Consider the following 16,017-nt stretch of genomic DNA (forward strand, 5'->3'; position numbering starts at 1 on the left):
ACCAAACTTTGGTAATCTGCAAACTTCTAGACGTGGTAAATAGTGTACACCCTAAAAAAAATTATTTCTTTCATAGCTATTTATAATATATCCTTAAGAATCAATATAGGTAACAATGCTTACTTACAAGATATCTTATATTCACGTTTATTAATCATGCATAGTGGCTACTTATAAATCGTCTTATACAGACTTCTTTAAATGAATTCTATTACTCTTTCCACTGATCATGCCATAATTTGAAACAGTGTCTGATGTCTGATTTCCCACAATTTTACTTTCCTAACTCAAAGGCTCTGGCTCTTTTCCATTTTAGCAGCCAGAGAAACTTAAGAAGCATTTGTAGACATTTGTAGCCACATAAAAAATTAATCAACATTTTTTTCTCAACTAAGGAAGCTCTAAAAATTGTGCTTTAATGAGTAAAATTTCTAGCTAAAAAATTAAAGAACTGAACTTAGTTTATAGGTTAGCTCAAAATGGAATTTGGAAGAAGTTACATTCATACAGCCAGGCCACAAAGATCATGCATTCTTCCACTCAAGATGGCTGGTGAGAAATGCAGTTTTATTTCTCCAAGTAAAATAAAGGATAATGAAAAGTGATCAACTCCCATATACACTTGGTATTTTCACAACAGATTTAAAAGTCAACTGGTTAGAATTTCATTGTAATGCAAAAACCAGTTATTTCTCCATTTAACATTGTCACACCTAACTGCATGCAGCAGGAGTACTGTTGCATACTAGAAGTCATCATACAGACTAAGTGAAGGAATGGGTGAACAAACTAAGTAAATTCCCCATCACAACCAGAAGTAGACTTAAAGGGCTAATTTGTGATTTGCTAAAGAATTGCACATTAACCTTATTAAGAAGTTGATGTTTAGTTGCTAAGTTGTATCTGACTCTTTTACAACCCCATGGACTGTATGTAGCCCACCAAGCTCCTCTGTTCTTGGGATTTCCCAGGCAAGAATACTGGAGTGGGTTGCAGTTTCCTTCTCCAGGGGTTTTCCCAACCCAGGGGTCAAAACCACACCTCCTATACTAGAGGTGGATTCTTTACTGCTGAATCACCAGGGAAGCCCGTTATTAAGATAAAAACAGAATAAAAACATCCTTTAATAGTTAAGAAAAATCACATTAGATGATTTATCAGGAGATGAACATGTCCCTTTGAGAAGTAATTGAAAAAATCACTATAGCAATGAATATATTCCATACATACAATCTGTAAATCAAATCAAATTAAAATGCTAATTTCTTATTAATTTTCTACTTTTTTCAAAGCTGAGCAAACTTTAAATTCTACCAACTTTATCTAGACCAACATTTACAAGAGATATCCTCAGAAAAACAAATCTATTCCTTTTTTTTCTAATATGATTTCTAGAGAAAATAGGAAGGAAGAAAGTATCAAATAGTATATAAGCTGTTCCTAGACTTGGATGTTCCTAGACATGCTTTTCACAATTAATAAGAGAGCCCACCAAGTAGCCAGTATAACGTATCAGAAAAGAATCCACATCAAGGCACTTCACTATGAAATTTAAGAACACTAGAGAGAAAAAGGGGGGAGGAAAAGAAACTGGTAACATGTGAAGAGTTAGGAGTTGGAATGGCATTAGACTTCCCAGTAGAAATAAGAAAAAGGAACTCTACAAATGATTTCCAACTCAGAATTCTGTTCCCATTCAGTCAAGGGTGGCGAGAATAAAAACATTTTCAAAGTTATAAGAGCTCCAAAAATGTGCGTCCTGTACATTCTTCATCAGAAAACTACTGGTTTTGATGTGGAGTGTGCTACCTCAAATCAAAGAATAAACCAAGAAAGCAAAAAACACAGCCTCTAGGAAACTGGGGATCGAACACTGGAGAGAAGCAAAGGAAATCCCCAGGATGACAATTAAGAGAAACCTCAAGATCACAGTATTAAGCGTGCCTGAAAAAGGCCTAGTTCAAGCTAGAGAACTCAGAGTTCTAAATGAAAATGGTTCCAATAAAAAACAAAAGTCATAAGTTAGCTGGGATATTTCCCAGTAGGGGAATTAGTTATTCCCGGGAAAAATAAAGGCATAAAAAAGGAACCAGAATCATACGATGGTTCTGTTGTAAATCTTAACCAGTCAAAAGAGAATTTTTTTTATTGGGGTTGGAATGAACTCCAGTGTTTGAAATAGATTTGAAACCAAGAGTTGGATTAAGTCTATTAGTTGGATTTCCCAACTTGAGTAATCATTGTTTTGTTCCTCCTTTTGCTCATTTACTTTTTGTTTTTAAATAAGGAAACTGGTTGATGACATGGCTGAAATTGTATTTACTAAGCCCAAAGCTTCTCCTCAGGCTTCCCAGGTGGCACTAGTTGTAAAGAACCTGCCTGCCAATGCAGGAAACATAGGAGACACAGGTTTGATCCCTGGGTAGGGAAGATCCCCTGGAAAGGGAATGGCAACCCATTCCAGTATTCTTGCCTGGAGAATCCCATGGACAGAGGAGCCTTGGTGGGCTTCGGTCCATGGGGTCGCAGAGTCGGACACGACTGACATGACAGCAGAAAGCTTCCTCATGTGCTTAGTTAACTGGCTCAAATCGCAATATATTTAGTATCTTGAGAACTAATTTAAGAATTTTTTTTTTTGGTCTTTTCCATGCTTTTGTTTAGGAAAAACATTAACTCTATTTTAACAGCTACTCCATAAACCTAACAGAGGCAGTGATCAAATTACTTTTGTATATTGCCTTATCAGAAACTAGAACATGCCTTGCATGTAGAAGCTACACAACAAATACCAATGAATTGAAACATTCTACTAAACCCATTCCCTCAAGTTTTACTCTTTTCTTTTTAAATTGGGTTTTCTCATCTTTTTTTTTCTGTGATCAAGTTTTAGATTTACTAGTGGTTCTGACATTTAGTCTTCCTGATAGCAATCAAAATAAAATGAGTTGATACTCTCTTCAAAATAATTTGCATTTTAATTGGGAAAAAAATATTCCTTCTTACAAATAGAAAAAAAGTGGCATTAGAAGCAATGAAAGGATCTCCCCATGCCCACCCCCCCGCCCCAATCAAGGGTAATCTCAAGTACCCTCTTCTATGCTTGTGACAGCAATAGGGTTTTTTCCTGCCCTTCATATATCCATGTATTTTTCCTCTAAAATTGGTTTCCATATATTCTATTAGTGGACTTGCCTGGTGGTATGGAGGCTGGGGATATGCCTACCAATGCAGGGGACACAGATTCAATCCCTGGTCCAGGAAGATTCCACATGCCACAGAGCATCTGGGCCTAAGTGCCACGACTACTGAAGCCTGCATACCCTACAGTCTGCACGCCACAACCACTGAGCCCACACGCCACAACCAGAGAAAGCCCATGCAGACCAATGAGGACCCAGTGCAGCCAAAAATAAATAAAAATTTTTTACAAAGTCTATTATGATATTAGTTACCAAAAAAGGAGGATGGAAGGGAAGCAGGAAGTACAATCTTTTAACATATCTCAAAATTGCCATGTGAACTCTTTGGAAATGATTCCTGCTAATGCTGCATTTATGGTTAAATTATAACGGAGAAAACTATATAACATATTGTTAAGTAAATAGTCCTGCTTAAAAGTGACAATGACAAGCTATGATAACAGAGATTTTCATGATACATACGGGGAATGTGCAAAGAAATTAGGGTGCTAAAAGAGATTTACTTTTATCAAACTTCTCCATGATATATATTATTTTTTATTAAAAAAAAAGAAAAAATAATGCTCTCAAACTACTTTAGCAATAAACATTAATTAAAATACCAAGAAGGAATTTTATCTACACATATGAAAAAGTTTGAAAATCATGATATACTTGTCAAAACAAACAAAAAACTAAAGGATTTCCCAAGGTCTGATTCATAACATAAAAGCTAAGGGGGAACAAAATATTTGAAAAAACAGGAGGAAAAAAAAAACCAAAGCCAAGAATCACCTTAAAAGCTAATGTACAAAGCTTATTTTAATAAAAATTAGAGCATACCATGCATTTGCTGGCTTGGGGCTTTTTGAAGGAGCACTTAAAGCTGTTTCCATGTTATTCATTCCTGAATTATTATCTTTGGTAGTCATTGCAATCATTTTTCGTTGCTTCTGAGAAAGTTTAACTCCATGAGAAATCATTTTTCTAGAAATTAAATTAAACCAATCAGTTTTACTGCTTCTGAGAAAGTTTAATTCCATAAGAAATAATTTTGCTAGAAATTTCTGCTTAAGATTACAGGTAATTATATTGCTTTGTGTTTAGTTGATGAAATTTTACTATTACTAGATCAAAATGACCACAAGTTTCAGCAGTGACCATATATATATATATATATAATCAGTTTATACTACCAAGGATAAAGTAATAGCTACAATGAGCCTTTATAATAGCGTTCATCACACTTGTATCAGAAATAGCCTATAAGGATTATTTTAGAGGCCAATTTCTGGCATATAATTGTATTCCACAAGATCTGGACTATCAACCCAACTCAATCTTTAGCATGTACTTAAGAGATAATGTTATGGAGGCTAAATTACCTATCAATAGAAAAGAGCTTAGAACTAACTTTAACATCAAATGCAGAAAAATAATAGGAAAGGTCCAGTAGGTCTTTCTAATTCCTTAGGGCAAAACTATAATACAACATGTTCTTTCCTTTTTATGATTTTGTAACCAACCCCAAATTTGTCTTTGGTGTAGTTCCACATTTTTGTCTACTTTCTTCAATTTGCATGATGGTTCTGAGATCCACGACAGGAGGGCTGACAGGACTAAAAGACATATAAAAGCTACTTTACAACCCATTCATTACTTTCTACCCAAATATTACTGAAACTGTAAGTTATATATAACATCATTAATGAGAGGACAATTTAGGTCCATTTTGTCAGCTGTGGTCAACTTCAAAAAGGATAAATGAAAGCTCCTTTTATATATACATACATAAATAATAATTAAAATGTATCTAAGGTAAAATGTTAAGTGATACATGTTTAATAAAGCAGTCTAACATTAATGATTAGAAGATGCTTCCAAGTGTTCCCACAAGTATGTTTACGTAGGCAGAAAATTTTGAAACTACTTTCTGACTATCTTTAGATCATGAACCATCATATACCAGGACATCATAATCTTTATTCCAACTGTGCAATAGAGCATATTTCAAAATATTTACACAAATGGTCCAAATGATAACTAGTAAGGCAATTAACAGTTTTAGCCTATAATAAACCATACTAGGTAATAAAAGATGAAGAACAACCTCAATAAGCATTTTGAAAAAAATACTGTATTTTAATTATATTTACTCCTTCAGTTTTAAAAACTGGATTTTCTAAATAAAATAATGGACAGAATATATAGGTAAGGTAAAACTACAGTATAACAGTATAACTAAATGAATATCTTCTGACAATAACTGTGAACAACAACACATTTTATGAGATCTTAAATACCCTTTAATGTGCTAAAGAAAAGATAAAGGAAGCCTATAAGAGACAAAATGGTCTTCCTGAGTGGGTGTTTTTACTAATATACACTATTCGTTAAAAAAAAAAAAAATGGTGATATCAAGTCACTGCGTGCATGTATGTGTTTGTTACAGAGAATTTACTAGTATTCACTAATGACACTACAAAGGCAACTATATTTTGTCTGGAAAAAAGAGCCTATTTTAGCTGGTTAGTAATTTGTATGCACTTTAGCTGGTAATCTGTATGCAATTAGATACTTTCCTCTATGTTAGAAATTTATATTAATGGTTTTAAATGTGCTCCATTAACAATTTTCATTTGACTAAGAATGAATGATATTTTTGCCAACTAACAAGTATAGTACAGAACAAAATAGAAATCCTACCTGAAAGAGCCAGAAACCCAACTGGAAGAGCTTGTAGTATCAATTCTGTTACTGGGAATGGGCTGTGGAGCAGTTATTTTAAGTACTGGTGATTTTTCCCATGGTTTTAAGTCTTCTCTAAAGTATGTAGGAGGTGTACCATTAACATATGATTTAATTTTCCCCTGGAGGTAAAAAAAAAAAATTTTTTTTTTAGTTGAGTAGTAATAGGCACCCCTAGCACAGCAGTTTACACACAGTTGGTACTCAGTAGATACTGGTTAAACTGTATTAAAGAATAAAATTTTATGACAATAATCATCTAGCACTTTTAAATGTCACACAATTCACTCTGAATATACTTAAAGGACTCTGAATAAAATGAAAGCCAAATAATATTGTCACTTCAAAAGGGATGCTACAACTATTGCTATAGATTCTTCTACTACTGCTAGAAAGGCACTTCAACCTTCCTTTAAACCTCAAATGTCTTCCAGGCCAACCTTAGTGTAATATGAATTGCCCCCAAACTACTACTCTACATAAAAAATTTTAATAAAATTTTGTTTTGTATCAGTCCTTGAGGCCTGAGACTCTTTAATAAAGGGTACATTTTCTGAGGTCTCACAAATTTCTAGATATTCTGATATGTTTTGTGAATGCAGAGAGGTTAGAAAAAGATTATATCTGGTAAGTTAGATGTTTTCATTCCCTGTAGATTAACAACTATGGAATAAAATGTTAAGAGATGTCTAAAATATGGCCTCCCCAGAGTTCACTAGACTAGGAATTCAGCAGCTTGGTGTCAATTATGCTAGACTAGGAGAAGAACTCCATTTCAGATTGCATTGTTCTAATTATTACCATGAAGGAAAGATATTAAACAGATTTTGCAATTCAGCTCATTTTCAAAATCATTTTCCTTGGTTTTTAGCTGGTATTAACTGACATTCCAAAAAATAAATTTCAAGTAATCCAGCCATGAATATACAGGTGGTGCCACTGGTAAGGAATCTTGTCTCCAATGCAGGAGACACAAGAGACATGGGTTCCACTCCTGCTTCAGGAAGATCTCTGGAGTAGGAAATGGCAATCCACTCCAGTATTCTTGCCTGGAAAATTCTGTGAACAAAGGAGCCTGGTAGGCTACAGTCTATGGGGTTGCAAAGAGTCAGACACGACTGAGCAACTACACATACACATATATTTCAACTGCCTATACAGTATTGCTATACTTTATATCAATATTATATTTAATGTAGAAAGATTAGAAATATAACATCATAAACAGCTCAACAGTGCCATTAAAATCTTTAAGAGTAGAAACATTAGGCAAATTTGAGAAAATGAATATTACATGTATTGTCACTAGTTTCATATATATATATATATATATATATTTTATAAACCAGTTAGAGGAGTGTTTTAGAGTAAAACACTTGTAAAAAAGCCCAGTAAAAAAATGCTGGGTTCTTAGTAGCTCAGCTGGTAAAGAATCTGCTGGCAATGCAGGAGACACCGGTTCAATTCCGGGTCAGGAAGATCCGCTGGAGAAGGGAAAAGTTACCCACTCCAGTATTCTGGCCTGCAGAATTCCACTGTATAGTCCATGGGGTCGCAGAGTCAGACACAACTGAGCAACTTTCACTTTAGAGTAAAAACAATGAAAGACTAAACCGTCTCCAGACTAGAATTTGAAGAAAATAGTGCATTAAAAAACAAAGACAAACCTCAGACTTATCTGAATGAAATCCTGTTGTAAAGTCAGGAGACTGTAAATCTCTAGGACTACCCACTCCTGCATAGCTTCCTTCAGAGTCCGATGTCAACAGTTCTGGAAGAGACTCCACAGAATTGGTCTTACCAGACTTTAACAATCCTAAAAGATAAAAAGTTTTAAAACATTTAAACACATATACATTAAACATATATGAATTACATTTAAAGAACCAAATAATTTAATGAAGTAAAAAAATTGAAATGGAGGTTTTAAAACAAGTTTTATTCATTTCAACTACATATCAACTATGAGGAAGATTGTTATTTGGTATCTAATGTAAGAAGTGACTCAGAATATTTTCCCCCATAAAGATAAAAAAGGAAGGCAAAAATAAGTAAACTCTACTCTTTCTATAAAAAAGAGTCTATTTACTAGTGGAATGTTCCCAAAAGTCAATTATAAATTAATCTAATAAATAATGTCTTCTAACTTTAAGGATCAACACAAAAACTAAGCTGTCACACAACCATCCTTGATGAAATTAGCCTCATACTCAAAATTTCTTCAAGAATGGTCTTTTTTTTTTTTGGCCCGTATTAAATTTAACCTTTCAATCATTATTTGCTTTGGCCACAGAAAGAGTAGTATAGCAGGAAGAATACCAAAGGGAAATCAAGAAAATAAATTCTACTTCTGTCTGTTACTACCTGAAATCACGTAAAAGTTTTCTGACCTTGCTTCAAGTTTAAAGGAAGGGGCATAAATTAGTTCACTACTAACGTCTCTTCCAACTCTGAAATGCTATGACTCTAACACATGTGCTAACAATATCATTTAAAACAAACCAAATGTCTGCTTTTTCCATAAACCTTTTAGGTATTTAGAAAATCACTAGTTCCATGATTGTCTATCCATTTAAATACCTTCCCATCAATGTACCTATGCTTCCTTCTAAGGATGTGAGGTAATTCATGTAACAGAATGAAAAATCACAGAATTTTAAACTTGTAAAGGTCCGAAAATAGGAATCAAGATATGTAGTAAATATCTTTTATATTACCTAAAGCAATTATTCTTCACATTATTTATCAAACATGTCAAATACTTCACTTGTGCTTAAGTTGTTTGTATAAAGCTGACTGACTATGAAAGAAAATACTGTGGATAGAAATTGCACCAGTTTGTCTTACTGCTACAGATACACCTACTATTCCTTGAAGCCATATTGTACAGTCATTATTTGTTTACACTTCAAATTTTTATCTAAAGAAACTTAAAATTTAGGTAGTTTAATTTAGATCTAATCAGATGAATCTACAATATAGGGTAGTCTATACCGCCACTGGCCTTAACTTCTGAAAACAGAACAAAACGTTGTGAGGGGGTGCTACTCTAGTGTAAAAACACTAAAAAGACATTAATAAGCAAAGGCAATGTCAATCTTAGTAAGACATCAGATTTTCTTTTACATTAAAACAAAAAAGACTATAAAAACATTTTTGGACAAGTAGGGAAATTTGAGTGTAGACTGTAACACTAGACAGTATTATGAATTAATGTCTTCCAAAGTCTGACCCTCTCCCACCCATCTCCTATCGGCAGAGATCTGATATGGCCGAGCCAAGCGGAACTGTGTGCATAAGATATGTGCAATCTTTCTACTGTCTCTAGGCTTGAAACACTGCCCTGTTCTCTTACCACGTCAACCTGCCTCCTCTTCTTAACTAACCTCTTTACTCTGCAAGAGCCAGCCCAGCTATCGCTGTCCTCTAACAGACATGTCCTCTAACAGATCTCAGGCTGCTTTGGGTGCCTCTCTTGTTCTCACAGAGCAGGTATCAGAGTACTTAACCACAACACACACCATTTTCTGTGGCCTCCCTAAGACAAGGATTATCTGGTTCTGTAGACCCAGCAAATGGCATGTATTGGTATTCAACACATGTTAAGTGAATTAGATAAGGAATAGAGTCGTGAAAGATTACATCAGAAAATACACCCTCAAACAGGTTCCACTAACCTGCAGATGGCGGACTCTGAATAATATCTGAAAGATTATAACCTCCAGAACTATCTGACCGTTTACGTGGCTTCTTTTTCGCTTTTGTTTTTGTCTTCTTGAACATACTTTCCCTAGAAAAAAAGCAAACATAAAAGTCATTTTTAAAAAGTTAAGTTAGAGGTAAAACAGAACAATGAAATTTTGAGCAATGGAATACAGCTTGATCAAACAGAAAACACAGAAGAATACACATGCTCTAGAGTCCCATTTATCTACGTGGCCCAGAGTTCCACTAAACTTCAATGTGATACTATCACACAGTAACTAGTATTTCTGTGAAAGTCAGAAACAAGGTGGTATATATGAAATACTCTGAGAAGTAAAATACTGTACATGTTCACATACAAGCTACTATAACCTATGATCTGGAACTAGAAATAGTTGGTGATAATTTTTAAAGCATTTCATGCGATGCTGTAAGCATTATTAACCAGGAAAAGGAAAATAACACTATCGATGACAACTACAAGTATCTTATCTCATCTAAAAATAATAAATCTCATCACATGATTTATCCCCAGTTAACACAGGTCAGCTATGAATACTATTATTTTGTAAAGGATAATATACTTAAGTCAGAGTTAATTTTATGATCACTTTTAATGTGGTAACACATCATACATCCAAGTCAGACATTTATAAATATCAAGTAGCCCAACAGGTACCGTCAAACTCCAGAAAAGAGGTTAAAAAAAATTCCTGGAACCAAGAGGAACTTTTCAGAGAGCAACATAATTGATTATTATACACTTACATATATATACACTCATATGTAGTAAATTACTTGAACATACCAAAATTTTAACAGGTCATTTACCAAGTAAAGGGAGAGTAATTCTATAACCAGCTGGTAAACTAGCCTAAAACACAGGCTGGAAATTCTAAACCTGACTTGTCAAACAGTCAACAGGGAGATTATGTAGAACCTGGGATATTTTATCAGAGGACTCCCAAATGCCAGGCATTATAGATCGTATCTCTTGAACTAGTAGGGTTCTCTAATATACTGGGGGATCCAGAGGAATGGCTGATGAATCCCCTTGGTTCACCCTCCCCAGAAGGCAAACCTTTTCTCTTCTATCAAGATGGAGGCGAGGCACTTACTTGGTTCAGGAATAGATCAATGCTTTTAGAAAAATTCTCAAACAGTGCTCTTTTTGAAATCCAACCAGGTACACTAGTCTTCATAAACCTAGTACCTCTAATTCTTAAGCCTGTCAAGAATTCTGTTTTGTCTTTTCTGTTCTAAGTCACTATTGCTCAACAACCACTTTCTAACTTCCAAAACATTAACATCTCCTGACTGACATTCACTCCTTTCCTGTTCTCTCTACTCTAGCACAACATGCCTTTTTCATTTCTTTACTATGCTCTCTGCAGGGTTTGGAAAGGTACTAAGATAACTGTACTTATTCAACCCAACATATTAAACTGGAAGCCTATATTCCTTTTATGCTTATGCTTAATTTTGTTATATCTGCAAATATTAATTATGCAGTCATATCAAGGCTAAGAATGGACATAAATACCTATTTTCTACGTTTTCACATTTTCTTTCAGTGGCAGTACAAAAGTGCCAACAGTGTCCAAGATTGGGAATGGGGGAAGGAGAAAAGAAACGGAAAAAAAAAAAAAAATCCCAAATCTAAAGCTTACGAGTAATTCTGTTCCATATTGACTTCTTCTTTCAAAAAGATATCTCCATCTTCTACATCCAAATAGCTAATATCTGGTCCATCTTGATATGGTGTAATGACTCTTCTCTCCATTGCTGGAATCTATAAGAAAAAAGATGTTACTTTTTCTTATAAATTCTACTAAATGTGTAGAGGAATTACATCACCTACCTTTCTCTCGCCCCTTCAATCTACAACCAGTAAAACAGCCAGAGCTCAAGAAAGGTGCTTCTGTCCAACACGAGGACGCCAGAGATTTCCACACATCTGCACGTCTAAAGGTGCAGGCTGGAACACACAGAGGAAGGAGGCAGAACCACTAAGAGTGGAGTCGGTGCCTGCAATCCTGGGCCTCTCACCATGGCAGCTGAGTCCACAGCTTCAGAGAACCGAGAAGCAGCAGGCAAGGCGGTACACACGTCTCTAGCCTCCTGAAAGGGGTGCTGGTGCTCACAACCCCAGGTCGCCGGGTAGCAGTGGCAGTGGGCCCTGGACCCCAGCCCTCTACCCCCACCTCCCACAGTGGCGGAGCCCAGAAACCTTACACAACACCGGACACAGTAGAGACACCTGTGAAACTGCTCCTACCACTCTCACGCTCTTCCTCCCCCCATGCAGAGGAGACCGTCACTCAAAGAATCCCAGACGCTGGGGAAGGGCCCCACATCCCAGTGATGACTGCAGCTCTGGCAGAAGAAAGGCAGTAAGGATCAGGGAGGCACAGAAGGAACAGGCAAGGCACTGACACACTTCTCACTGAGCCAGTGGAAGCCGGAAAGTGCCAACTAGAAAATACAATCGGACGCAACTCGGGGAAGAAACCAAAACCTTGTGTTATAACGCCACCTACTGGGAAACAAGAGTAAGGACTCCAACTTCCAACCTATCATCAACTTCAAATGCACCTGCAGAGGAATAACTCATCAAGCACCGTGTACAACCACAATAACACTGTATCACAAAAAAGAAAATAACTCTCCAGAAACCAAACTGAATCACAGAGTGTTTCAACATAACTGAAAGATAATTCAAAACAGCTGTTAACTCAAGGAGCTACAAGAAAAGTCAGAAAGGTGGTTTAATGAGCTCAGGAATAAAATTAATGAACAGAAGAAATCCTTTACCAAAGAGAAACTCTAAAAAAAAGAACCAAACAAACACTGGAGCTGAGGAATCTAACAAATGACATAAATAATGCATTAGAAATAGAAATAGACTTAATATATGGAAGAATTAGCAAGCTCAAAGATAGAAATCTTGAAATGATACAAGTATAAGAAAAAGAAGGAACAAAATATTAAAAAATGAGGAAATTCCTCAAGACCTATCTCTTTTAGGAAGGATGACACTAAGGTAATCAGTAACACAAAAGGAGAAGAGAGGGAGAAGGCAGCAGAGCGTTTATTTAAAGAAATAACAGCTGAGAAAGTCCCAAATCTGGGGAAGGAACTGGATATACAAGTACATGAAATTACCTCATACAAAATGACCTTTTCCAAGACAAGTAATAAATAATAAGATTGCTAAGAGTCAATAGCAAAGATTTTTAAAGGCAGGCAGTGTAAAAAGGACAGTGGCCTATAAAGAAACCTCCACTAGGCTATCAACAGATGTCTCAGCAGAAACTCTACAGGCCAGCAGGGAGTGAAATGACAGTCTCAGCATATTAAAAGATTAAAAACTGTGAGCCACGAATATTCTATCTGGGAAAGATATCATTTAAATATGACAGATAAAGGCTTTCTCCAACGAACAAGCTGAGGGAGTTCATCAACATTAGACCTGCGTAACAAGACATGTTGAAAGCAGTACTTTAATAGAGACAAAAGTAAATAAAACTTTGAGCAAGATGATAAATAGAACCAGGAAACTATAGAGCATAAAGGTTAAACAGAGAAAAAAAGAAAAAGAACTATAAGCCATTCCTGTTTGGTAGCAAACTCACAACATAAAAAGGGATAATTTGAGAAAACAAAAACATAAAAGAGGATGAGAAAAACTGAACAGGTAAAGGAAGGTAACCAGCAGAAAAAAGATTTTTTCTATGAGCTGTTTTTTTACAAAGCTCAGGACAACCACAAAACTTTATCCTACAGAGCAGAGATATGAAACATAAAAAAAGAAAACACTGAGAAAAAGACCAAAGAAACCTCCACACCAAAATGACAAAAACACAAGGAAAAAGAAACAACGGAGATGTCAAGCAACCAAAAAACAAAACATAAAATGTCAGGACCAACTCCTCATTATCAATAATCACCCTAAATGCAACGGACTGAATTCGTGAATCAGAAGACAGAGACTGGGTGAAAGCACCAAAAAACAAGACTAACTCTATGCTACCTCCTGCAGACACACCTCAGCTGTGAGGAGAAACACAAGCTCAGAGTGAAGAGATGGGCTGCTATACTCCAAGCAAATGGCAGCAAAAAAGAAGCAGGTATAGCCATCCTCACACCAGACAGACTTCAAGCCGAAAAATGTAACAGACAAAAAATGGTCAGCATACAGTTATAAAGAGGACAACTCATCAAGAAGACATTGAAGTTACTAATGTATGTGTACCTAACCTAAGAACTATAAAATATATAAAACAACTATTAATCAACCCAAAGGGAGAGAAATGACAGCAACAAAATAACTGTAGGGAGTATTTACCACCCACTTACATCAAGAGTGGGCTTCCCTGTGGCTCAGCTGGTAAAGAATCCGCCTGCAATGTGGGAGACCTAGGTTCGATCCCTGGTCTTCCTGGAAAATCCCCTGGAGAAGGGCAAGGCTACCCACTCCAGTATTCTGGCCTGGAGAATTCCACAGACTGTATAGTCCATGGGGTCACAAAGAACCAGACACGTCTGAGCGATTTTCACATATACATCAACAGATAGATCAATCTAGAAGGAAAGTCTACAAGGAAACAGTGGCCTTAACTGAAACATCAGACTGGATATATTTGACAGGTCAAATTTGAACAGAACATTCCATCCAAATGAAGCAGAATATACATTCTTCTCAAATGCTCATGAAACTTTCTCAAGGATAAGCTGTATGTTGGGACACAAAAAAGTCTCAACAGATTTAAGAAACCCAAAATCCTATCAAATATCTTTTCTGATTACAATAAGAAAATAGGAATTAAGAACAAGAATGATAGAAAAACTACAAATATGTAATAAACAACATGCTACGGAACAACTGGGTTACTGAAGAAATCAAAGGAGAAACAAAATCCTACCAGAGGACAAATGAAAATATGATATACCAAAATCTATGAAAAACAGCAAAAGCAGTACTAAGGGTTTGTAGCAATAAAGGCTTACCTCAAAAAAATAAAAACTTATACCTAGAGGTACTAGAAGACCAAAGGAAATAAAGACCTAGTAGAAGGAAGGAAACAGGAAGAGAGGACAGTAGAAAAGATAAAGTAAGAGCTGATTCTTTGAAAAGATAATAAAATTGACAAATCATTAGCTAGACAAAGAAAAAAGAGAAGGCCTGATAAATAAAATAAAAAATGAAAGAAAAAAATGATACCAAGAAATGTAAGAGTATAAGAGAATACAAAAATTGGAAAACCAAGAAGAAATGGACAAATTCTTAGAATAATAAAACATTCCAAGGCTGAACCATGAAGAGACAGAAAATCTGAATAGATGAATCATGAATACAGAGATTGAGACAGTAATCAAAACGCACCTAAAAAGCATAGATCCAGGACCAGACTGCTTCACTGGTGAATTTTACAAAATATTCAAAGATTTAATACCTATCTTAAAACTCTTTCAATGAACTGAAAAGGAGGGAATGCTTCCTAACTCCTTTTATAAAGCCAGTATCACCCGATACCAAAACCAAAGACAACACAGAGAAAGAAAATCACATGCCCGTATCTCTGCTGAACAGATACAAAAATTCTCAAAATATTAGCAACCTGAATTGAATAATACATCAAAAGAATTATACAGCATGATCAAATGGGATTTATACCAGGGATGTAAGAATTGTTAACATCCTCAAATCAATGTGATATATACCACATTAACAAAATAAAGCATAAAAATCATGAGGTCTTCTCAATAGATGCAGAAAAAGCATTTGACAAAATTCAACACCCATTTAGGATAAAAATTTTCAATAAAGTGGGTATAATATATGAAAAATCCACAACTAACATACTCAATGGCAAAGTACTAAAAGCTATCCTCTAACATCAGGAATAAGACAAGGATGCTGACTCACCACTCTTATTCAACACAGTATTAGAAGTGCTGGCCAGAGCAATTAGGCAATAAGAAATAAAAGACATCCAAATTGGAAAGAAAGAAGTAAAACTGTCACTATTTGCAGATGACATGATTTTACACATACACAGATACACTACACATTCCACCAAAAATCTGTTAGAAATAACAAATGAATACAGCAAAGCAAAGGATACAAAATCAACATACAAAACCCTGTTGCATTTCTATACACTAAGAATAAGCTATCAAAAAGAGAAATTAAGAAAACAATCACATTTACAATCACAACGAAAGAATAAAACACCTAAGAAAAGATTTAAACAGGAAGATGAGAGATCTGTACATTGAAAACTCTAAGACACTATCAGAAGAAATTCAAGAAAATACAAATAAACGGAAAGATATTCCAGTCTCATGGAACGGAAAAATTACCATATTACCTAAAGCA

General features: G+C 35.4%; 1 protein-coding gene across 3 annotated transcripts in view; it reads right to left on the bottom strand.

The window, feature by feature from the left end:
- The window catches only part of IBTK (inhibitor of Bruton tyrosine kinase), a 90,721-nt gene that overhangs the window by 18,076 nt on the left and 56,628 nt on the right, over positions 1-16,017 (bottom strand). For 2 of the 3 annotated variants that reach the window (XM_043439721.1, XM_043439719.1), the window contains exons 20-25: positions 11,306-11,427; positions 9,608-9,720; positions 7,598-7,746; positions 5,889-6,052; positions 4,709-4,801; positions 4,026-4,169 (exon numbers count right to left, since the gene is read on the bottom strand). In XM_043439721.1, the coding sequence (XP_043295656.1) occupies positions 4,026-4,169; positions 4,709-4,801; positions 5,889-6,052; positions 7,598-7,746; positions 9,608-9,720; positions 11,306-11,427 (785 nt within the window). The remainder of the gene's footprint in view (positions 1-4,025; positions 4,170-4,708; positions 4,802-5,888; positions 6,053-7,597; positions 7,747-9,607; positions 9,721-11,305; positions 11,428-16,017) is intronic. The other variant, XM_043439722.1, reaches the window with a different exon arrangement.

This window comes from Cervus canadensis, chromosome 20 (genome assembly GCF_019320065.1).
Source record: "Cervus canadensis isolate Bull #8, Minnesota chromosome 20, ASM1932006v1, whole genome shotgun sequence".
NCBI classification, from domain to species: Eukaryota; Metazoa; Chordata; class Mammalia; order Artiodactyla; family Cervidae; genus Cervus; species Cervus canadensis.